This window comes from Belonocnema kinseyi, chromosome 5 (genome assembly GCF_010883055.1).
Source record: "Belonocnema kinseyi isolate 2016_QV_RU_SX_M_011 chromosome 5, B_treatae_v1, whole genome shotgun sequence".
NCBI classification, from domain to species: domain Eukaryota; kingdom Metazoa; phylum Arthropoda; class Insecta; order Hymenoptera; family Cynipidae; genus Belonocnema; species Belonocnema kinseyi.
In genome coordinates this window covers 75,337,855-75,362,879 of record NC_046661.1, presented here as the reverse complement: position 1 = coordinate 75,362,879, position 25,025 = coordinate 75,337,855, and the positions used below count along the sequence as shown (strand labels likewise).

Below are 25,025 nucleotides of genomic sequence, written 5' to 3'. Positions count from 1 at the left end.
TAAGTCTGGAGAGTGTGTGTCCAATTTTGGGAGAGATTAACCGATAAAATAAAATGACCTCTTGAAAATCAACTGGGAAACGAACCACAGAACTTTCGATTGCCGGTTAGTTGTTTTTTCAATTAAGATATTAGAGAGATCGAAAGACGAATCCTTTTTCAGAAATAACTGCTAATTCAAGCCAAGTGTTACATTTATAATACGAGTAATTTAAAGGAATCTGTATCATCATCAGAGGTGGCTACCAGCGAACAGTGTAGATATGATTCCACAATTTTTAAAAATAGAAATGAACACTATCGATCAAGTTAACTCTTCAAATAATATAAATAGTTAACGACATTTTTAACTAGATGGAAAATAAATTTTTTTAATTTGAAAATAAAATTTTTTGTGAAAAAATCTACTTCCCGGTGAGTTGAAATAAGTAGATACTTCTTGAGACAACATTTAATTTTCAAATTAAAAAAATTTCTTTTGCATCTATTCAGAAATGACGTTCATTATTTTCTGTTATTTAAAGAATTAACTTGATCGATAGTCCTAATATCTATTTTCACAGATTGTGGATATCTACACTGATCGATGGTAACTGCATCTGAAGATAATACAGATTCCTTTAAATTACTTCCTAAATGTAAAAAATATATAATTTGTGGAATCTTCATGCGCATCGAAAGAGGATATTTTCATAAGGAAATTTGTAATACAGACGATACAGGACTTATAATACAGGACTAGAAAGTTAGTCCTCAGATCGATGAAGTGTGGCTACAGCGGGTGTCTTTCGAGCAACAAGTTGCCAGCCCAATTTCATCAACGAGGGCCAAGGAAGAAAGACTCGGCCAGACAAAGCAGTGAACTGAGGTGGGGGGGGGGTTTGGTAACTTCGTCATAATTGCATTAATCCTAAAATGGGTTTTGCGGTGAACGACGTCATTAACTAACGCTCGCTGCTGTCTGAGATGGCGAGTTTTGGATTAAACACGGATAAAACAGATCGTAAGTTATCCAGTAAGGTAGACCGGGGCAGCGTCGTCCGGTTAAGATTCATTGCTCTGTATAAAGTTCGTAAGACATGGGATTAATATTTTTTGTACCCTTTAAGGCCATGTAATGAGTGGATCGTGTACCAGATTCCTACCTTATCGATAATTTTTTATTTTATTTTATAACTTATTTTCACACGAAGCGCCAGGTCGAGTTTAAAATTTTGAATACTAAATAAGAAGCAGTAAGAAAGGTGGGTCTGGTCCTAAATTTTATTCATTATGAAAAAAGTTTCTTTTGGGTAAACTATGAAGAATTAGAGAAAAGGGACAGGGAAAGACAATCAATAGAATGATGGAATATGATTGAGGAATCAAAATGTAATAAATAATGTAAGATGATAAAAAAGAAAATAGTACCGAACTATGTAGAAGAGGGATGCGGGATCGTCCATAAACTATGTTAACACTTTAGTGGGGTGGGGTGTCTCACAAAATCTAAGGTTTATTAAGAAATGGTGGGGGGAGCAAGTCAAAGTAACGTTACATATATAATATTAATCTTTTAGAATTTAGAGACATTTTTTTCCTAAAAGTACATATATGGTAACGTTTTTAGTACGTTTCGAGATTATGAATGTTTTTGGTAGAAAATTAATCTTCTGGTTTGTGAATTCATCTTTTTTGATTGATAATTTATGTTATGGGAGAGAACTCTTGAATTTAATTAAAAATTTGTCTTTTTTGGTAGTTAATTAATCTTTTTGTTCAAAATTTTATCTTTTTAGTTGAAAATGTAAGGCTTTGGTGAAAAATTCTTTATTTTGGTTAAAAATCAGTTTTTTTCGGTAGAAAATTAATCTTTTCGTTTGAAAATTCATCTTTTCGGTTAATAATTAAAAGTTAAACTACTTTCTTAAATATTAAAATTTTTTATCTTAAAAATCTCGGTTTTCGGTTAAGAATTCATGATTGAAATTCGATTTTTTTATAGTCAATTAATCTTTTGTTTAAAAATTCATATTTTTTAGTTGAAAATGCAACTTTTGGGCTTAGAACTCTTGAATTTTTTTTTAATTCTACTTTTTTGGTAGTAAATTAATCTTTTTGTTTAAAATGTACATTTTCGAATTGAAACTTCAACTTTTTGGTGGAGAATTCTTGAATTTTGTTAAAAATTCGTTTTTTCGTAGAATATTATTGTTTTTGTTTGTAAAATCATGTTTTTGGCTGAAAAATTTAACAAGTAAAATTTTAAAGTTCAACTACTTTCTTAAAGATCAAAAAAGTGTTATTTCTTTTATAGAAATACACATCTTTTGTTGAGAATTCTTGAATTTGATTTAAAATTCGTCTTTTTTGCTAGTAAATTACTCTTTTTTTTAAATTATATCCTTTTGGTGAAGAATTCTAGAATTTTCTTAAAAATTTGTTTTTTCGGCCGAAAATTAATATTTTTGTTTAAAAATTTGACTTTTTGGTGGTAAATTAATCTTTTTGTTTAAAAATTCATCTCTTTGATTGGAAATGAAACTGTTCTGTTGAAAATTGTTTTTTTCTTTCTTTTTTAAAGTAAAAATTTAAGTTTTTGTTGAAATTCAACTATTTTCTTTAAAATTCGTGTTTTTGTCGAAACTTAATTTAGTTTAGTTAAAAATTTCACTTTTCGATTGAGAGTTCTTCTATTTTGTGGAAAATTCGCCTTTTTTGGCATAAAATAAATTTTTTGCTAAAGTTTCATGTTTTTGGTTTGACAATTCATCTGTTTTATATCGAAAATTCGTAATTTTGTCATGAAAGTTCAATAAATTAGTAAAAAAATCAAATATTTCGTACAAAATTCCTTTTTTTCTAGTGTAAAATAATTTTTTTAATTAAAAGTTTAACTAATCTATTTTTTGGTACAAATTGATCTCTTTTAGTTTAAAAATGCAATAATACCCGGATTAGCTGTCACATAAAATTCAATGAGGCACATTTTAACAATTACTCTGAAAATTACTTTTTTATTTTGATTATCGATTTATTACTCAAGTTTAATATAAATTATTAGTAATTTATTTATTTAGTATAATACACCACAAGTTCACGTAGACTTGTTATCAACACGAAAAAAATCAGTATAAACGTGAAATCGGATTTCTCCTTAAGGCTGCGTAATTTTCAGGGGAGGGGGGTCACAGCCAAATCAGCGGTTTTTAACAAGATGGTGGGGTGTTACAAATTTAGTTTCGTAATTGATGAATAATCCTTAAAGAGAGATAAGATGGAAAGGAGAGTGTGTGTCCAATTTTGGGAGAGATTAACCGATAAAATAAAATGACCTCTTGAAAATCAATTTAATTTAATTTACCTTTTCTTATAGTCATAAAGAAACTCTCTAAATGTAGACTACAAATTGTTTGAGAGTTGAAAGGAAGCCGAGATATCGTTTTCAATAAATTGCATTTTACTCCCTCTCGCGAGTTTTACAGTCAGTCGATTTGAACGGATTCTCTTAAATCCGGTCTGAAGTTGTGCGAGCCGGGGAAATGGGTTTAATTTGCAAAAGCTAATTTAGCAAAGTTTTAGCGCAGATAGTATTGGTACAGACTTAGTCGCCTCGCAAATTATGCTTCGATTGCCTAGCAATCGAGAAGATGTAGATTCAAGTGCAAAGAAGTTCTGGGGATTCAAACTGGAAAGCCTCGAGGCGATCGAAAAGAAGAGCTCAATCTCTCTTAAATTTTAACTCCCAGTTAGATGAAATTTAAATTTGGAAATAAAATTAGTATCACAGTTTGCAAAGTAAATTCCAATTAGAGAGATTACAAATTCACCAAGAAATTACAAATTCGAATTCGGTAGTGTTTGTATCAATATTTAGGAACAATATTAATTTGAAGAAAAAAAATTCGAACTATCTTAAGCTCTCCTTTTTAACTTCGCCACCACATTCAATATAAAAAATTTCTAATCGTTAAGTATCAAAATACAGGAAAACTCTGTAGCAACACTTTCAGAAAGAAAGAAAATTAATTACCAAAGGTAAATTTTTTCTTAATTAATTGGTTTTACTGAGAATGTAACAATTTCAGCTAAACATTAATCGTTTTAGTAGAAAAGTCATCACTTAGGTTAAAAATCCAACCATTTTGAATGAAAGTTATTTCTTTTTAGTTGAAAAGTATATGTTTACACTTTTGGTTAAAATTTTTTTTCGGTTTTGGTCAACAAATTTTTCTTCGTTTTAATTTCATTCCTTTTGTAGACAATTAGTCTCTTTGGGTTGAAAATTCAACTAGTTTGGTAGACATTTTTTTTTCTTGAAAAATAATCTTTTTTTGGTTGAAAATGCATCTCCATTTGTAAAATTATCACCTTCAATGATTCAAAATGCAACTATTTGCTTGAACAGCTAATCTGTTTTCATTAATTATGTAACTTTTTAATTGAAAATTGTTCAATTTGGTTGGTAAATTCTTCAATTGAAAATTAAACAATTTGGTGGGGAAATTCTTTTGCCTTAAATATCTTTCTTGGTTCAAAAATCAACTATATGGTTGAAAATTGGTTTTTTAGTTTCAAAATTTATCTGCTTAGTTACAAATTTGTTCTTTAGTGCTACAATGTGAACTGCTTTATTGAGAACCTAAACTGTTTTGGTTAATAAATCAACTATTTTGTTAAAAAAATCGTGTTTTTTGAATGATTTCAACCTTTTCTACATAAAATTAAAATCTTTTTTGGTGAAATATTAACTACTTGGTCGAAAATTTTCTCTTTTTTCGATGATAAAGCTTTTTAACTGAAAATTCAACTATTTGGTTAAAGATATAAAACTTTTGTTAGAAATTATTTTTTTGTTGATTGAAAACTCTTTTTTATTAATTTTTTGGTTGAAAATTTAACTATTCTTATTTTTATGGAAAATGTTCTTCTTTTTTTCATCCGAAATTTCAACTATTTAGTTTTAAATTGTTTATTTTAGTTTTAAATTCTACTAATTTGTAAAAAACAAATTTTTTCACTAAAATTTAAACTATTTTAGTTAAAGATTAATCACTTTCTTTAAAAATTCATCTCCTTGGTTGAAAATCGAACTATTTTTTATTTCAAGTATTTTGCTAAAAAGCCAACTATTATATTTTTGGCTGGAAATTCATCTGTATTAAAAAAAATTGATTATTCAGTTAAAACTTTTATGATTTTGTTAAAAATTTATTTTTCTTTTGATTGTAAATTATTTTTTCTCAGCTGAAAATTCAACTATTCCACGCTTAGCTATAATTTTCCCTTTTTTATATGAAAACTCAATTATTTTGTAGAAAATTCAACAATTTCGAGAAAAATTATAATTTTCTTGAAAATGTCCTTTTTTATTGAAAATATATTTTCTTAAGTTGAAATTTCAACTATTTGCTTTGAAATTGATATTTTTATTCGAGAAGTTAACTACTTGGTACAAAATTAAATTTTTGTTGAAGATACATTTTTTTGGTTGAAAATTTAAGTATTTTATTAAAAATTCTTTTTCCTTGCTTAAAAATTAATTTGTATTAGCCGTGATTTTAACTATTTCATTTTAGATTGAAAATGTATTTTTTATTTTTAAATATTAACTGTTTGGTTTAAAATTGATCAGTTTAGTTGTAAATTTTGCTATTTGGTATAAAATAAAAATTTTTTACTACAAATTTAACTATTCTAGTTGAAGATGATCATTTTATTAAAACTTCATCTCTTTCTATAAAGATTTCATCTCCGGTTGTAAATCAAAATATTTTCGATTTACTGTTTCTAGTTTCTTGTTAAAAAGCCTACTATTATATTTTTGGCTGGAAGTTGATCTGTATTTTAGAAATATTTTATTATGTAGTTAAAATTTTTATTATTTTACTGAAAATACTAACATTTTGTTAGAACGCCATTCTTTTTGTTTCAAATTTTATTTTTTGTTTGGCTGAAAATTTAAATATGTTGTTAAAAATTCCTCCTTATTTTTGGATTGAAATGAAGTTTTCTTAAATAAAAATTCAACTATTCTATGTTAACCTAGTGGACAACCTAACATAAATTCTCTAAATTACATTAGTATTCGGAAATTATTCTGTTTATAATTAATCATGAAAAATTCGACAGTTTATGAAAATGCCGATATGCGTCACCGTATCAAATAGGAGAAACAAGAAACGAAATGTTGTAGCCCCAGTTGCGTAATTAATTAAACGCTCCACTCACGAATAGTGGCATTCCCAGGTTGAATCCTGGCAGACGCAGATTTTTCTCATTCTCTAAAAAAATGTTCACCATTACAATCGAGAACATTTAACATTATACATTTATATATTAATATAGTCATTTCAAAATTTATTCTAGATCCGAAAATGCGAATCATTTTGATCTGAATCTTTCTTTTTTTATATTTTCAACTTTTTCCTTCTTTTTCAACTGGCTCCCGTTAAGTGGAAACTTTTCTCTTTAACCAACCTGATATTGGAAAATATCGGGTAAGGTTAGAAAGTAGGCTATGGGTGTCAGTTTAGATTCTCTCTCTCTCTCTCTCTCTCTCTCTCTCTCTCTCTCTCTCTCTCTCTCTGATATCGAGAGCGCAGGGATTTCCGGATGGAATAGATCCTCACTAGCGATAGTAGTATATATTCCACGGGACACTGTTTCACTGCAACTAAATCTAGTAATCCTAGTGTTCGAATTTCAAAACATTCCTCCTAGAACCTAGAATCTAGGACACACCTGCTAATCCGTTTTGACAGTTCCGAGTGCATCTATAGCTCTTTCTCTAATCCTTTAAATCAGCAATTCCTGAACTATTTCCGAAGACAGGGTCGCCTGCCGCCGCAAGTGGATGCCACTTATGTTAGTTGCGGCAGGGGGTGCCAGCGTAGCCGCGTAAGCCGAGACAGACACTCCGAGTAGACACTCCGATGTGACTGAAAGGCTACTCTCCTTTCGGGGTTGTTTATAAACTACGTTACAAATGTTTGGCTATTCTTAATCCTCCCCGCCCCCTTTTTTATAACCTCTATCCCCCCCCCCCCCCCCCCCCCCCCCCCCACGGAAAGTCACACAGCACAACACTCTCTCAAAACAGTAAAGAGAGTGATTTATAACAAAAATAGAATAATAATAGGAGAATAGAATTTCATAAATAAAATTAATGTAATTACCATATTGTATTTAATATCAAACACATTTAAATTATAAGAATTCAAGGTGTTCTCTTAAAGAAATTAATTTTTAATTCAAATTTGGCTTTTTTAAGATTTTTTTTAACATTTCCTTCCAAAGATTAATTTTATTGTCAAAAAGACTTATTTTTTTCGAAGGCAGTTAAATTGTCTACAAAAAAGTTTATTTTCAATCAAGAAAAATGACATGCCTGCAATAAAAGATGAATTTCCATTCAAGAGGAAGAATTCTTAACAAACCAGTTGAACTATCAACCAACAGAGACAACTTTATCAAAGTAGTTGATTTTTCTACCTAAAAAGACAACTTTATTAAGGTTGCTGCATTTTCAACCCAAAAAATGCATTTTTAACAAAATCTTCGAATTTTCCAACAAAAAAGATTAGAATTCAACAAAAATCATTTGAGTTCTCTAGGCAAAAAGTTAATATTTTAGAAGAAGAAATTTCAAAAAAGTCATTTGAGTGAAATAGTTGAAATTGTCAACCAAAAAGAAGAATTGTTAGCCAAGAAAGATCACTTCTCTTCCGGAAGATGAATTTTAAACCAGTTTAATTCCACAAAAACGAAAAAAAATCTCACGAAAATACTTGGATTTTCAACCACAGAGATGAATTTTTAACAAACAAGGATATATTTATTTACCTCAAAGGACGCATTTTCATCAAAATTCCCAATTAACAAATAAAAGTCCTAAAGAAGTGAACTGCAATGTTCACAAAACGTCGGCAAAATTCGTAGTTTTGTACACGATTGGAACCCAAAATATCTATTTTTATTCAAATGAATCATCGTGAAAGCATTAAATCTATTATTTAAAATAACATATTTAAGTTTTCATATAACAATATTAATTTTTCAATTAAAAAAATGGTGAAATTTTTAACCACAAAGATAAAGTTGATTTTCAACGAAATAGTTATATTTCTACAAAATGGTTACATTTTCTTACCAATACTTAAATTTTTATCAAAATAGTTTCATTTTCAACCAAAAATATGAATTTTGGATAAAAAAGTTAATTTTTTAATTTTAAACTTATCATATTTTTGGTCCAGAATTAATCTCTTTTGTTGAAGGATTCAACTATTTGGAAATTTCATTGCTTTATTAAAAAGTCAATTATTTTCCGGAAAAGTCATTTTTGTAGCTAAAACTTAATTATTTTTATTTGAAAAGGTTTAAATGAAATTTTGGCTTCAGAATTCGTTTTTTTTTTAACACAAATTCTATTATTTGGTAGAAAAATGCATTATTTTGTTGAAAATTCGTCTCTTTCTATATAGAATATTCGTTTTTTTTGTTATGAAAATTAAGCTTTTGTGGTATAAAATTTATTTTCTAGATTGAAAACTCTACGATCATATTTTTTATCCAGAATTTTTTTTTCTGGTGAAAAGTTTAATTATTTTGTTTAAAAATAAAATATTTGCATAATAATTCATCATTTTGGTTGAAAATTCATCTTTTAAAGTTAAAAGTAGATTTTATTGTTAGACAACTCTACTATCATATTTTTGGTCCAGAATTCATCTCATCATTCCAGAATTCATTTCATCATTAAATAATCGTTATTAAAAACAATTCAAATTCCACCCGAAAAAATATAATTTTATAACTGTAACCTGGAAAATAGCCAAATTTTTTTTTAAGCTTTAGTGGGCACCCTAAATTTAAAAAAGTGATTTCAAGAAATCTGTATTATTATCAGAGAATATATTACCATCGATCAGATATATTTTTCAATACTGCGAAAATAGCGATAAACCTTTCGATTAAGTTAACTCTTCAAATAACAAAAAATACTTCATATCATTTTTGACAAGTTGCAAAATAATTTTTTTTAATTTTACAATTAAACTTTTTATGAAAAAAGATCTACTCTCGTCACTCCACTGGCAATCGAAACACAGGACCTCCAATTTCCTGTCGGGTTCTTTCCCATTAAGCTATTAGAGGGATCGAAAGAAGAATCCTTTTTCAGAAATAAACGCAATCGGAAGTTCTGTGTTTCAATTCCCAGTGGAGCGACGAGAGTAGATATTATTCAGAAAAAAATTAAATTTTAAGGAAAGTGATAAATAGGTTTATGAAAATTGATGAATATTTTCAGTAATAATGAAAATCATTAAGGTCGTACAAAAGTACAATAACTCTCAACGAACTATTGCAACCTATTAAAATGCGATTTATTTGGTAGAATCTGTGTTGAATTTTTCTCGACCTTTCAGGATTTCGAAATTGTAGAAAAAACGGTTGGGTGATTAGTATGCCTCACCATAGAAAGTGCAAAGAAAGTTAGAGAGATGCTGCTCTAAACTGACACCCCTGTTTTTTTTCTTTTGCAGGAACGGTCACATGCTCACGCACCGGAACAAAAAGCCCTATGAGTGCAAGGCAGAAGGATGCGGAAAGTCATATTGTGATGCCAGGAGTTTGAGAAGACACACGGAAAATCACCATGCTGGAAGCAAAGTCAATGAGAGTATTAGTCCGAGCAGCCCTACAACTGGGCCACACACGCCTAATACCCCAACAAGTAATCCCAGCACTCCAAGTACACCTGGGGCTCCAACTAGTCAAAATGGCCATGGACATACCGCACTTAAGCAGCTTCTGAATGCTGAGCCCACCCCATCACAGCAGCACAAGGTCAGCATTTTTTTACTTGCTGTTTCTCCTCTGGCGTCTTTCCTAAACCATAAATATTGGGAAACACTATCAAAGCATCTCGTCTACAACGTGTGCACCTTAATTTTAAAAGTTTTATTATACTTAAATGAAAACGCTTTTCCTTTGAAGCGGTATGTGACCTTACTTCCTGGATTGAAATGATTACTCTTTAAATATGAAAAAATAGGGAAAAAAATTAGTGCTGAATTCGAGTGAGGTGATATGAGACTCAAAATTTAAGAAATTGATATTAGATTAAAATCAAGCTTAAAATCCTACTTTACTATTTGAAAAACATTTGTAAGGAATTATAACTAAGTTTTCGGCATTCATACAGCACCCTTATCAAGGCAAGAGAAATTAGAGCAGCCAGGGACAGCAACGGAACCACGATGCTCTCAAGATAGATTCTCGGGTATCATGGAGAGTGCATCGTTGCTATTCCTGCCTGTTCAAATTTCTCTGGCCTTGATAAGGGTGCTGTATGAATGCTGAAACGTTGGTGATTATATTTTATATCTATTTTTTGTTGTGATTTGATGATAATTATAATTAGTATAATCATAATAAAGACAAAATAAATAAAAGAGCTAAGAAATTAGATCTTATTCGTTGCCTTCTCATTTATATTTTTTGTTCAAAAAAAGAATTTTGTTCTTTTTTAGTAAAATTGTAATCTTTGTTCAAATTAAAATAGGAACATTTTATGGCGCTTGTCCAAATTTATTCTTTAGATTCTTTGTTTTATTTCCAGGAATTCTTCATATTTACACGCGAATCGACCGATAAGTTAATCTCGGTTAGCCAAATCTTCGTGGAACCTTAGGAAATCATTAAAAACTTTGTTACATTTTTTTTAAATCTATCTGAAAGCTTTATGAAATAATTAATGTATTTGTGAAACATTTTTAATCGAGTCGAAAGATTTGCGAAATATTTTTAATCTTTGAGGAATCTTTTAAATCTTGGGGGAATTATTTAAATCTTTATGAAATTCTTTAAATCTACCCGAAATCTTTTAAATATTTGTGACATCTTTGTGGAATCAATTCAATATCTTTAAAATATTTGTGGTATATTTGGGAAATTATTGAAACCTTTGTTCAATTACAAAAATCTACTTGAAAGCTTGGTGGAAGTATGTAAATTTATTCGGCATGTTTTGAAATCTTCGAGATCTATGAGAAACCTTTAATAAATATTTGAAATCTTTGTGAAATCTTTGGCAGGTCATTTATGCCTTTGTGAAATTTTTAAATCTATCCAAAATCTTTTCTAAGTCTTTAAAATCTTTGTGACATTTTTTCGAAATTATTGAAATCTTTATTTAATATTTGATGTCTATCTGAAATCTTCGTAAAATAATAATTACAGTATGTATGAAATGTTTTCAATCTATCTGAAATCTTGTAATGCTTTTAAAATTGTTTAAAATATTTGGGAGATTATTGAAATCTTTTTAAAATCTTTGGAAAAGTTTGCGAAATTTTTCGGAAATCTTTAAAAATCTTTGCGAAATATGTGGCAATATTTGTCAAATTATTTAAATCTTTGTAAACGCATTGAGAATTGATTAAAATAATTGTGAACTCTATGTAAAATTTATCCGAAATCTTTATCAAAACTTTGTTAAATCTTTTGGAGATCATTAAAGTTTTTGTAAAATCGTATATCTATCTGAAATCTTTGCGAAACCTATAAAATTTTAGGGAAATTTTTGTAAAATATTTGTGAAATATTAGACAGTATGAATTGTGTACTGGTATTTGTTATTCATTATTTACTGATTATTGTTTATTTATTACTTATTATTCATGTTATAATTTTCCATATTATGCCATATTATACATCTAAGCTGTTTTCACATCAACATTTTATATTAATAGATTTAGATCATTTAAATACATTTTGTTTATTAGATGTTGGTTGTAGATAAATTTTACCAAATCAATTTATAAATTCGATTTTCCATTAGATCGGATGATGACATTCTAGGACGCATAAATCAATAAACCTCCGTATCGCAGTCCTAGACGTTTTTAATTCAAGGTTTTACCCTCCATACTACGGTCTAAGATGTTTACAGATCAAGTCTTATCCTCTACATCGCGGTCTAAGATATTTCCATACCAATCTTTTATATCAAGAGATTTACATAATTTAAATGCATTTCGTTCATCAGACGTTAATAGTCAATTAATTTTATAAATAAATTTGCAAATTCGGTTATTTATTGTACAGAAATTAATATCAATGAAATTTTAGTGCTTATTAATTAATTACCTTTTATATTGCGGACTAAGCCGTTTTTACAGCAAAACTTTACCCTCAATACTATGGTCTAAGATGTTTTCATACTAATCTTTTTTATCAAAAGATTTAGATAAATTAAATGCATTTGGTTTATCAGATTTTGATAATCAATTAATTTTTTATTTATTTTGAAAATTAGATTATTTATTAGATTACATGATGTTATTTTTTTATATGAAAATTATTATTTGTGAAATGTTAGCACTTATCAATCAATTACCTTCCATATCGCGGTCTAAGACGTTTTTAAATTAAGGCTTTACTCACCATACTATGGCCTCAAGTGTTTACAGATAAAGTATGTATCCTCTATATTGTAGCCGAAGATGATTTCATACCAAACTTTTATATTTAGTGACTTAAATAATTTTAAAAACGTCATTACGTCAATTAAATTTACCAATAAGTTTACAAACTCGATTATTAAGTTGATCGGATGATGTAATTTATTCATTTACTATTCCGTCTATGGGAATGAAAATTGACTTAATTCCCAAAAGTATTATTCAATTACCCTCCTTATCACGATCTAAGATGTCTTCAGATCAAGGATTTACCTTTACGTCTCGGTCTAAGGCGTTTAGATGTCAAGGATTTACCTTCCGTATCGTAATCTAAGATGTTTTCACATAAATAAATCCCTTCGATTATAGTATGCTCTCGATGACCTCGTTTTTCCTCCAGCCTCCGAGCTGTATCTGAACTCTCCCTTATAAACATACAAGCCAACGTAATTTGGAAACTTTAGCTTCCAAGGACTCGGGTAGTTCTACTTCTAGTTCGAGTTCTAGTCCTGGCTGTATCTCTAGTTTCTATTTGGATCTCTATCGAGACTCAGAAGTCAAGTGCACTCGAGTACACATTCTCTCCCGCAAACACACGAGATTCATGTTTCAGGTACTCTTCGGATCTGTTCAAAACCTGGTTTTGACCTCGAGATACTCCTTGAAAGTGGGGACATAATAGGCCTCTCTAAGGCGACTGGCACTATTCGACCCAGTGATAATCGCGACTTCCAAGTTCCAAAGAGTCCGTTTGAACCCTCCTTTGAACCAGAAATAGCAACCTTTGCCCTCGAGAGTCGTCGACACCCACATACTTTATTCTCCATTTCTTTTCTTGGACTTCATTTCTACGTGCACACAGAATTGAAGATTTCGGCTGCAGGGATAGCTTCTTTTTTGAGATGGAACACTCGGTTGAAAAAAAAAATACTTTCGAAAATCAGTGTCGAATCCTTTTAGGTATGGAGGTCAATCAGAAGGTGAAAAATCAGTACGTGCGTCTTACACTACGACCTAAAATGTATTACCTCCTCGTGTATTATCTATAAACTTATTTACTCTCCATATCTAAAATGTTGCCACATGAAAAATAGGCAAGTGACCGTTTGGCTAAAAGTCGTCTTGAAATGAAAAAAGTGACTAACGATGTATAACAGGCGATTTTTTAAAATTAAAGTGGGTGTCATTTCAATTGTCTTGGACAGAGAGCTTTTCCCAGAAAATGTTCTTTTTTTCTGTATTTGAACATAGGTTTAGAGAGTGTTGCCGGTTCCGGGCACAAGAAAAAAGATTTTTAATTACAAAAAAAGAACATTTTTCAAAAAAATCTCTCTATCTAAAACGATATAATTACCTTTAGATTATATACTAAATTTATCACGCTCAGCAATTTATCCTTTTAGGCGTATAGTGGATCAAGAGAAACCGACTCATTTAAACCGCCGTAAGTGGACGCTCGATGAGTTACAGGATTCGAGCTGAAGTAGAAATTATTTAAAAATTTTGTGACTAATAAACTATCAGTTGTGGTTAAGGGTACTTAAAAACATTTTACAAGTTTTTTGATAGGATTATGAGCAAATTTGTGGACTCTGCATTGAAAAAGCTCATTTTTTCAAATTGAGCTTTTGTAAATCTTACTTTTGGCTTCCCTTTAAATTTAATCCCTTATTATTTTTATACATTTTTTTTTATTAAATACATACAAAACTCTGATGATGCTATAAGAAAATTAATGAACAAAAGTAATTATTTCGGTATTCGCAATGATTGGCCCTTGAAATTTATAGTTTTCGTATAAAATATGAGAGAAATTAGACTTTGATAACAATTAAATAAAAATAGACGATATTTGGTCATTGTTTAAGTAATTTTTATAAAAGCACAGTTTCACAACTTACAAATGAATAAAGTCAATTTATTTCAGCGGAATCAGCTAAAAATATCTTGCCAATGTTTTCTTACTATGATACTTTGCTAATTTAAAACTATTGTTAATTATTTAAACAATTTGTATGAAAAATGCATGGTAAGATAAATTCTTAATAAATAAAAATAAATTTTTTTCAGAAGCAACTAAAAATGTCTTGCTAATATCTTCTTCCTATGATGCGTTGCAAATTTTCAACTTATGATAATTTCAAAAAATGTTACGAACAAATGCGTCGTTAAGAAAATCGAAATGAATCTTTTCAGCTAAATATATCTATTCCGCACTAGGATAACAATTGATATTTTTAATTGAAAATTCAACTAATTTTTTGAAAGTTTGTCTTTTTAGTATATAATTAGTCTTCTTGGTGAAAAATTCATCTTTTTTTTTTTTGTTTAAAATGCTTGAGTTTTTAAAAAAAGTTAGTTAGCATTTTTTAAATTCTTTTCTCTTGGGTTTTTGTTATTGAAAATGTAACTGTTTCGTTGAGAATACCTTTCATTTTTGATTGAGTTAATTTTTCTAACTGAATTAATTTAACTATTCCATGTTTGGTTCATAATTTTTTTAAATATTAAAATTGAACTATTTCGCTGCAATTTTTTTTAGTTAAAAATTCAACTGTTTGGTTGAAAATTCATATTTTTTGGGAGAAAATTAATTAATTAATGTTCTAGTTCAAAATTCAACTATTTGGTCAAAAGATTTTGTAAAATATTAACTTTTTTTGTCGGTTGAAGATTCAGCATTTTAATTGAAAATTCAACTATTTGGATGGAAATTAACTTTTTTGTTTGAAATTCACAATAACGAGTTGAAAATTCAATGTTTTGCAGAAAAATCATCTGTTTAGCATGTACATTTAACAATTTGGTAGAAAATGAAACTATTAAGTTTGAAATTAACTTTTTTTGTTAAAAATGTATATTTTTGATTGAAAATGCAACGATCCTGGTAGAAAGTTAAACCATTTTGTTAAAAATTTAAAGTACTTATTTGAAATTTAAAATATGTGCAGATATTTTAAACTTATTCAAAATTTTTTAATTGTTCATATATTTTTTTGAATTTGTCTTTTTTCGTGAAAAATTCATCTTCTTGGTTGAAAGTTTCAATATTTGGTGATGATAGATTGCTTTTTTTCTGTTTCACCTGTTTGTTTAAAAATTTAACTTTTTTGTTGACAGTTTTTTTTTTTAGTCAAACATAAATTTTTTACCTGAAAATGTTTATGTTTAAAAAAAATGTTTGCAAATTTTTATCTGAAAAGTATTCCGTTTTTAGTAGAAAACTATTCCGTTGTATTCCCCTGGTTAAAAATTCTTCTTTCTTTTTTTTTTAAAAGTAATTTTTCCAACTAAAATTTCAACTATTTCATTTTTGATTGAAAATGCATCTTTTTAAGTTGTAAGATCAACTATTGAGTTAAAAACTCATCTTTGTTGGATAAAAATTCAACTATATTATTCTGAGTTTAATTATTTTGTTGAGAATCAGAAAATTTGGCTGAAAACGCATCTCTGTAGAATGAAAATTGAACCATTTCTTTAAAAATTCACCTATTTTATTAAAAATTTAATTATTTTCTTTAAAATTCAACTTTTTTGTTAGAAATTGGACCTTTTGGTTTAAAAATGCACAATAATTGAATGAAATGGTCAAAAAGAGCCCAAAATTGGTAAGGACCCTTAGTGTGAAAAAAGTTAAAAAAAATAAAGTTGGGCACGCAACCCTTGGTTCGATAATTGTTCATTCGCCTATGTAATCTAAAGACAGGAAGTGTTCAGACCTGTTTAGGTTACATAGTTCAAATTGGATTGTCGAAAACTCCTCCTTTGGCTAGCTGAGTCAAACTTCCTGCATGCTGATGGTTTACATATAGTAGAAATTTCAATCAAACGCATTCTAACTTCTGTCCAGTAGCAGTGCTTACACCTGGTATCGACAGCTTGCATCTACTCAGTCGGATTTCGGAATATGATATTGCAGCAAACTCCTTCTCGATAGAGCCAGCTTCTCACCCTCTGACAAAGTATTTCGCTTCGTACTGTGCAAGAAAAAAGAGAGATGGAAAAAATGATACAAACGGAAAGAGAGAGAGAGAGAGAAAGTTCCAACTTTCCACAAAACGAGTCGACGATGACGTCGTCGACGAGTAAGTCGTTGAGAACTCGAGTTTCGAGAGAAGCTTCCGCTTCCCGACGAACGACACTCGACTCAGGAAAACTCGCCCCAAACCCTTCTCCCTTCGCGTATCTAACATCAATTTCGTTTCACCTGGAAAATCCGCAGTAATCTCTTCCAATCCTGGAAGCAGATATTTGTCCGCAAACCCGAGCTCACAACCTTCTCTAGTCGCTCGTATACTTAGAGGCAATTTCATCTGATCCAGAAAAACCACAATGTCTTTCTTATTTTCGTATTGTGAGTAGAATTTATTGAATTTGGTCAAGCTGTAACCAATTTAATGACCAGGAAATGGATGAAGGTATTAATTCCACTCCAACTTACAATAGATTTTAAACATGAGATCAGTTTGATTTTATTCACTTTAACCTATTTTGAAAACTTCAACAGATCTCGAGAGAGCTCGTTATTTAAAATCGGAAGAATTTTTGAAATTTTTAAGGACTATGAGATTTATGAGAGTAAATATAGTGAAGCCAAAAAGGGAGGATTCTCTGGGCGTGGTTATATGAGTGGAGAGGGTGCATTGGGAGGAGCTACTTTGTAAGTGGGGATAAGAGAGGCATTGTTATTTCAATGTTTTGCGTAAGAAGGCTTGACTATCTAAATAGTAAAAAGTTAATAAGCAATTTCTAGATAAAAATAATTCAATTGGAATTTACTATCAGACCACGCCCAATTGATTTTATTCTGTTTGTCCTACTTTGAAGACTTCACGATATCTCTAGAGACTTCGTTATTAAAAATAAGAATAATTAGCGACGTTTTTTAAGGCTGTCTGAATAATTAGATAAAAAATGGCAAAGTTATTACAGAAAGTATACTCTAGGCGTGTTTATATAATTGGAGGAGGTAATTTGTGAAGATTTTCTCCGTAAGTGTGGATAATATGGGCGTTATTATTTCAAACTTTCGCCCAAGTGGGCTGGACCATCTTATATGCGGGAAGGCAATTAGCAGTTCTGAGATTAAGAATAATTCAATTGGAATTCACTGTCAGACCCCGCCCAATCGATTTTATTCACTTTGTTCTAATTTAAAGTCTTTAACAGATTTCTAGCTACTTCTTTAATTAAAATCAGAAGCATTCTGAATCTTATTTAGGGCTATGAGATTCATGAGAATAAAAATGTTAAAATTCCAAGAGAAAGGATGCTCTAGGCGTGGTTATATGATTGGAGGGGGTTAATTGGGAGAAGCTTTTATAGAACTGGGAATAAGAGAGGCGTTTTTATTCTAAATTTTTAATTAAGTGGGCTGCACTATCTTATTGGTGTGGATCAAATGGGCCACTCTAAAGTAAAAACTTAAAAATTGCTAAGCTAATTATCTGGAAACCAGCAGGTTCACTGAAAAAACTACATTTTCGAAATTCGCTGACATTTTTAACATAGGATCTTTTTAAAAACGATTTAAAAAATAAGAAGGATTTTATATTAAAGTCTTTTTTTTTATTTCAACCAAAAATAGAGATGTTTCTACCGTAAAACATTAATTTTAAATTAAGAAGGATCAATTTTCAACCATATTGAAAAATTATTTTTAAAAAATCATTTAACCTTCAACAAAAACAGTCTTAGATTCAACCGAAAAGTTTAATTTTAAAGCCTAGAAGACGTATTCTTCAGGAGACAATTAAATGTTTAACCCTGAAAACAGACATTTTAACAAACAGATGAATTCTCAACAATAATGCAAAAATTTATTTAAAAAAAAAAAATTTTTAATATTCAACAAAAATTTTCAAACAAAGAGATACAGCTTTAAAAAATAATAAAAGATCAACTTTCTGTAAAGCAGTTAAATGCTCGACCCAAAAATATGAATTTTTGTACAGAAAACGTTCATTTTCAACAGAATAGTTGCACTTTTGACAACAACAAAAAAAAACAGAAAATGCAAATCATGAAGATTAGTTTTCTACCGAAGAATATTATTTTTCTACAACAAAAATGATTTTTTACCTAAAAGTGGTAAATTTACCGATCCATTTAGGTACAAAAATTAATTTCAAGTAGAAAACAAAAATAATTTTTAACAAAATGGTTAAGCCGAAGAGAACAATTTTTAATCAAAATAAATTTATCTAAGAAGTTTGAAATTTCTACTGAAACATATGGATTTGCCAACTAAAAAGGCAGATTACAAAAAATAGTTTAATTTTCAACAAAAAAATACCAGCCGAGTTTTTAATACAAACATTAGAATTTGCAGTAAAACTTTAATTTTCTTCTAAAATAGTTGTTTTTTCATACAAGGAAGACGAATTTTTAACCAAATAAGACAGTTTTTAATTAACAATAGAATTCTCAGCTACTATAAAAAAACTAGGAAAATAAATGAATAACTGACTTTTGCAAGATTTTTTAAAAATCCCTATATGGGTAAAAATTCTACTATTGGGTTAAAAAAGTTTATTATTTTGTTAAAAAGATAACTATATTGTTTAAAAGTCATGTTTTTCTGTTAAAAATTCAACTTTTTGGTTGAAAATTTAACAATCTGACTGAAAATTGACGTATTTTGTTAAAAATGCCTTTTTTTGTTTGGCCATCAGTGCTCCTAATTTGTCTCCCCAACTGTACTGCACATGCACCACATCGGCAATCTTATTTGTTATCAAATGGCGTGCTTTTTTAAAATTATTAAATGTGTAAAGTAAATTTTTATAATAAATCATTATTTTAGAATTATCGATATTAATTTTCAGATCACAAACCAGACTTTTAGATTGAAGGATAAGTTAAAGATTTGATTTTATTCTCCATAAATAAATAACAGATTTTAAATTCATAGAAAGGAATACCTTTTTTCACAAATATCAATTTTAAATCATTCATCATATTTTTTTTACTTTATATTTATTATATAATCCAGAAACTTAATTTGCATATTTAATCATTTTAAATAAGCGCGCGATCAACTTCCAATGAGGCTGCTGGAGCGACGCATGCGCAATGTGATTGGGGAGCCGAATTAAGTATTATTTTCAGGTTAGGTGGGAGGTATTCAAGATGTCTGCAACTTCGTGGGCCAAACAACAGCAGTAAATGCATGTGACGAACCTTTATTTTTATAATAACTTCGAAAAAAATCATTTTTCACCAAAGGTCTCTTCGAATATGATTTTTCATTTTTCTAAAGCTATTTAATTAAATAATAAAATCGATATTTCTTTGTAACGAGTTTGGTATTTAATGAGATAGCTTTTAAAATATAAAAAATAATATCACAATATACTTATTATGAAAAATCTTTTTTTTTCAAGTTAATAAAAAAATTAAGTTTCATTCCATAAGATTAGTATTTTTTGACCACTTAGCGTGCAGACATCTTGCTAACTGACGTCAAACTTGAAATACCTAATCGAGAGTACTGTCATGAAGTCCACGGAGGGTTCTCGACTATGTATCTAAAACCTTTGTTATTGGCTCTAAAACGAACGGCAGAAGACAGTGTAGCCTAGGTCGGCCATAAAAGGCGACTAAGAGAAAAAAGAAAAAAGAAGAAAGAAACGCCTCAGAAATTAGTTCTCTGCCTTAGAGCAGAGAATTATTGCCGCTGTAAGAATCACAGGGGTCCGCCCTTGCGCCCCCTGGAGCAAACGCCAACATACGTACATTGAAGAGAGAGGAGAAACCCCTTGCTGAAAGGGGGGCACGTTTAAGATGGCGGAGGGGGTGAGGGGCTGTTAAAGCGAGACTACGATATTGAGTTAGAAGTAAGGCGAGCCTTGAAGTGGGGTTAATAAAATTTGATGACCAGGAACTTCGTAATGAGAAGAAGACGTGGAAAGAGAAACTCGAGTCTGGCTATGAAAACTTTTCAGACGAGGCCACGATCCCTTGATTTATGGTATTTCATTAAAAAGATTTTTATTTGAAGGTTTTCCAGCAAAAATTCGTTTTCAAATTTCCGGATTTCTCGAATCGGAATAACCACTTTCCCCGGTTCTCTTGTGATATTGTATCTCAATTTTGAACGTCATCAGAAGCATTGCGTAAATTAAGGGCTCGGATCAATAACCGGTTGTAACCCGACACTCAATTACGTAAAATCTTTAGAGTCAGCGTAGGGGGTAGTGCAAGAACAAATGTAACATCAAAATTCAATTACTCAATTAGATTCGAAATAGAAATCCTTACGAGACTCCTCCGTAGCTTAGAGGGTAAGTCCACCAGACCGGCACTATGTGAGACCTGGGTTCAAATCCCAATGGAGCTAGAGAGGAATTTTTTGCACATCGAAAAATTAAACTCATTTTGGTCTAGACTGATCTAGATAAAATACCGTAATTCCATCGTCAAAAAACTATTTCATGAAATTATATGAAAAATAACATTAGTTAATAGCAATAAGTTTTTTGTTTTATAAGCGTAAAATTATATCATTTTTTCAGGGCTTATTGTTGAAAATTCACATTTTGGGGCTGAAAATTCAATTCGACATTTTTATTAAAAATTCATTTCTTGGGTTCAAAATTGAACTATTTTATTGATTTTCTTTTTCCTCTTTCATTGATAAAGAATGTTTAACTAAAAATTCACCTATTTCCTCTTTGGTAAAAACTTTATTTTTATTTTTTTCGTAAAAAAATGCAATGTCTGGTTGAAAATTAATTTATGAAGCTTAAAAGTGAACTTTTTCTTTTAAAGTTCACATTGTTTGGTTAAATATTTAACTAATCATTTTAGTTAAAATTACATTTCTTTCTTTAAAAGTTTAACTATTTTACTTCGTCATTTTTTTTTGTTTAATGAATTTTTTAATTTAAGATTTACCTATTCCTTTTTCGGATTAATTTTTGGTTTAGTGTTTAGTTTAAAATATATCTTTTTTCTTTGAAAATGAAAACTAATTAATTGAACTCCTTTGTTGAAAATTCAATTTTTCATAGATAAAAATTGAAATGGTATATTGAAAATTCTTCTTTTTTTAGTATAAAATAATCTTCTGGTTTGAAAACTCATATATTTACTTAAAAGTTGATGCATATTGTTGACAATTTTTCTTGGGCAGAAAATAAATCTTCTTGGTTAAAAATTTAACTATTTCGTTAAAAATGTATGTATTTAGTTGAGCTTTCGTCTTTTTGGTGGAAAATTAATATTCTTGGTTGAATAAGCATATTTTTGATTTAAGAAAAATTTAATTTTTTATAGAAAGAACGTCTTTGTGAGTCGGAAATTCTAAATTTTGTATAAATCTAATTGATCTGGAAATTAATTTCTATTGGTAGAAATAAATCTGTTTTTGTTGAGGGTTCAACTATTTTCTTCGAAATTTTCATTTTCCATACTTCATTTAATTCAACTGTTTTTTTATTTCAAATTATATTCTTTGCGTGAAAAATTCAAATTTTTTGCAGAAAATTCATCTTTTCAGCTTAAAAATTTAATAATTTGGTTGAAAATTCATATGTTCGATGAAAGATCTAGATGTTTGATCATAATTTCCTATGTTTTTGGTGTTGTTTACTAAGAATACTTTATATGGGGCTTATTTAACGCAAAATCTGACTCTCTTTATTCTTTTATTTGTTTAAATTATTTCCCATGATTTTTCTAGATTTCACTACGAGTTGAAGTTGAATCTTGAAAATTTTCAAAAATCATGAATTAGCCCTGTCTGTATTATTGAGTTTAATTATGAAAATGGTCAAAAATGAAAAATTAGCCTGATCTTTAGCACTCACTAATTCAGTGTTTATTTATTAAAAATACTGTCAATAGGGCTCATTTGACGCGGAATGGCATGTCCTCACCCATTTTTATTTATTTTAGCTATTTACTGTAATTTTTTTAGATGCGATAGAAGTTGGAGTTGAAGAAATGATGAGAAAACCAGAAATTAATCCGGTCTGTCTCTCTCAGGAACGCAGTGTCTATTTATCGAACATACTTTAAATAGGTCTTTTTGGATTCGGAATTTAATAATCCTTTTTAATTTATTTTTGTTTATTATTCAATATATTTTTCCTGTACTTCGCTAGGATATGAAGTTGTATCTTGAAAATTGGCATAAATCAGAAATTTGGCCCAGTCTGTATCATTCGCTAACTCACTTTCAATTCATTCAAATCACTTTCAATAATGCTCCTTTAACGCGGAATTCAATAATCTTCTTTTGGTTATTTATTTTAAATATTTAAGATTATATTTCTAGATTTGCCAGAAGGTGAAATTTAAATCTGAAATTTTTCAAAACCCAGAAAATAGCCCGGTCCCTTTCACTTACTCACTAAATCAGTGCCCATTTATCAAAAAAACTTTGAATATGGCTCATTTGACACAGATTTTTATAATATTCCCTCGTTTATTCATTTTAATTATTTTTCTGGATTTGCCAGAAGTTGAAGTTTAATTTTGAAATGAGGAAATAGCCAGGAATTAATCTGGTCTGTCTCGCTCACTAACTCAGTGTCTTATTTGCTGCGAAATATAATCTTCTCTATTTTATTTATTTTAATTGTTCACAATTATTATTGTATACTTTGTTAGGATTTGAAGTTTAATCTTGAAAATGATCAAAAATCAGAAATTTAGCCCGGTCTCTCTCATTTACTAATTCAATGTCTGTTTATAAAAAATATTTTAAATAGGGCTCATTCGACACGGAATTTAATAGACTTTCCTCGTTTATTTATTTTCATTTTTTGAAATTTATTTTCTTATATTTTTCTAGGATTTTAAGTTGAATCTTTAAAATTAGCAAAAATCAGAAATTTAGCCCAGTCTGTGTCACTCACTCACTCACTTTCTATTGATCGAAAATACTTTAAATAGGGATTACTTAAAGCGAAATTTAATAATTTTTCTAACTTTTTTTTCTAACTTTTTTAAAACTTTTTTTCTAACTTTTTTTTCCTAACTTTTTTTTGTTCTAACTAATCTTTTTTAGGTGCTCTCATGTACAGCCAACGCACTCGAAAATTATTAAAGAACAGATCGTCATTATTTATTCAGAATGCATGCAAATTGAACAGAGCTCTATGATCGATTGAGCATGGATATTATTCGAAGCGCGACCGACAATTTCGAATGCAATCTGCCTTTGTCGATTGTAAACTGGGAAAATTGGGATCCGAGCCAGTTAAGGGGTCTATGAAGAATAATTTCACTGACCACTGCTTGCCGCATTTTCACAATTATCATCATGGATACCCGGAATGTAGGGGATGTAAATTCATAATTTCGAGTGCCACTCGCTTGAATGTAAAATTTATCCGTTTGGTCTTCCTACCAATTTCTGCACAAATTTCGGTTAAAGCTTCAAGAGAAATCATCCAATGGGGAAATTTGGTTACACCCTTATTTTATAATTATCCAGCCCAGAGAGTATATTTCCCTTTGAAATTTAATTCTCCGCTTAATCATATTGCAGATTAGTGTAATGTGTGCCAATTTCAAATCTCCGCTCTGAAAGGTTCAATTATTTAAAGTATTTGTAAATTTTTTTTAAAATCGTTTAGAATTCAGATTTTTTATATATCTAAATTATCAGGGCGGCCAAAAAAACATTTCTGGAAAATTCAGGTGAACCTCTATGAGAGACTTTAAATAACTGTCCAGGATTATAATTTTGAAATTTTTTTATTTCAATTTGAAATTGCTTAATTTTTTCTCTTTTGAAAATTTAACAATTTTTTAAACATTCATCCTTTTCTTGATTAAAGGTTGAACAACTTTATAAAAAAATTTATTTTTTTAGTTAGATATTCATAATTTTAGTCGAAAATTTATCTGTTGGGTAGAAAATTTGAATATTTTATTGTAAATTCTTCTTTTAGAAAATTATAAAATTAATCTTCTTGGTTGACAATTCCCCTTTTTATTTAATAATTCATCTTAGTTGTTTCAAAATTTGTCTATTTGTTTGAAAATTGAACTATTTTTTTAAAAGTTTAATTGTTTTGACAAAAGTACAACCCTTAGTTTGATAAGTTACCTTTTTTGTTCAAATTTCGTTTTTTTTTTTTTTATTAAAATATCAGTTTTTATATTTTTCGTTAAAAATTCAATAGTTTTTGGTTGAGCTTTAATATTTCTTTTTTGGATATTCGACTATTTGTTTAAAATTCGTCTATTTGGTAAAAAATTAATAACTTCGGGTTAAGAATTCAAACTTTTTGTAGAAAATACATATTTTTTAGTAAAAAACTAACTTTCATGGTAGAAATTTCCTTTGCTTTCTTAAAGAGTCAACTGTTTCTTTGAAAATTAACTTTTTTAAATCAAATTTATCTTTTCGGATTGAAAATACAACTGTTTTCTAGAACATATTTTTGCTTGTAAATTCATCATTTTAGTTAAAAATGTATCTCTTTTGTAGAAAATTTGAATATTTTGTTGTTAATTCTTCTTTTAGAAAATTAAAAAATTACTCTTCCTTGCTTGACAATTCGCCTTTTTGTTTCTAAATTCTTCTTGGCTAGTTAGAAATAATTCTATTTAGTTA

At 29.1% G+C, this 25,025-nt stretch overlaps 1 protein-coding gene across 1 annotated transcript in view; it reads left to right on the top strand.

Annotated features, from left to right (window-relative positions):
* LOC117172305 (transcriptional-regulating factor 1) overlaps positions 1 to 25,025 on the top strand; it is a 640,201-nt gene that overhangs the window by 487,337 nt on the left and 127,839 nt on the right. The window contains exon 7 of the mRNA XM_033360077.1: positions 9,527 to 9,830. Coding sequence (XP_033215968.1) covers positions 9,527 to 9,830 — 304 coding nt within the window. The remainder of the gene's footprint in view (positions 1 to 9,526; positions 9,831 to 25,025) is intronic.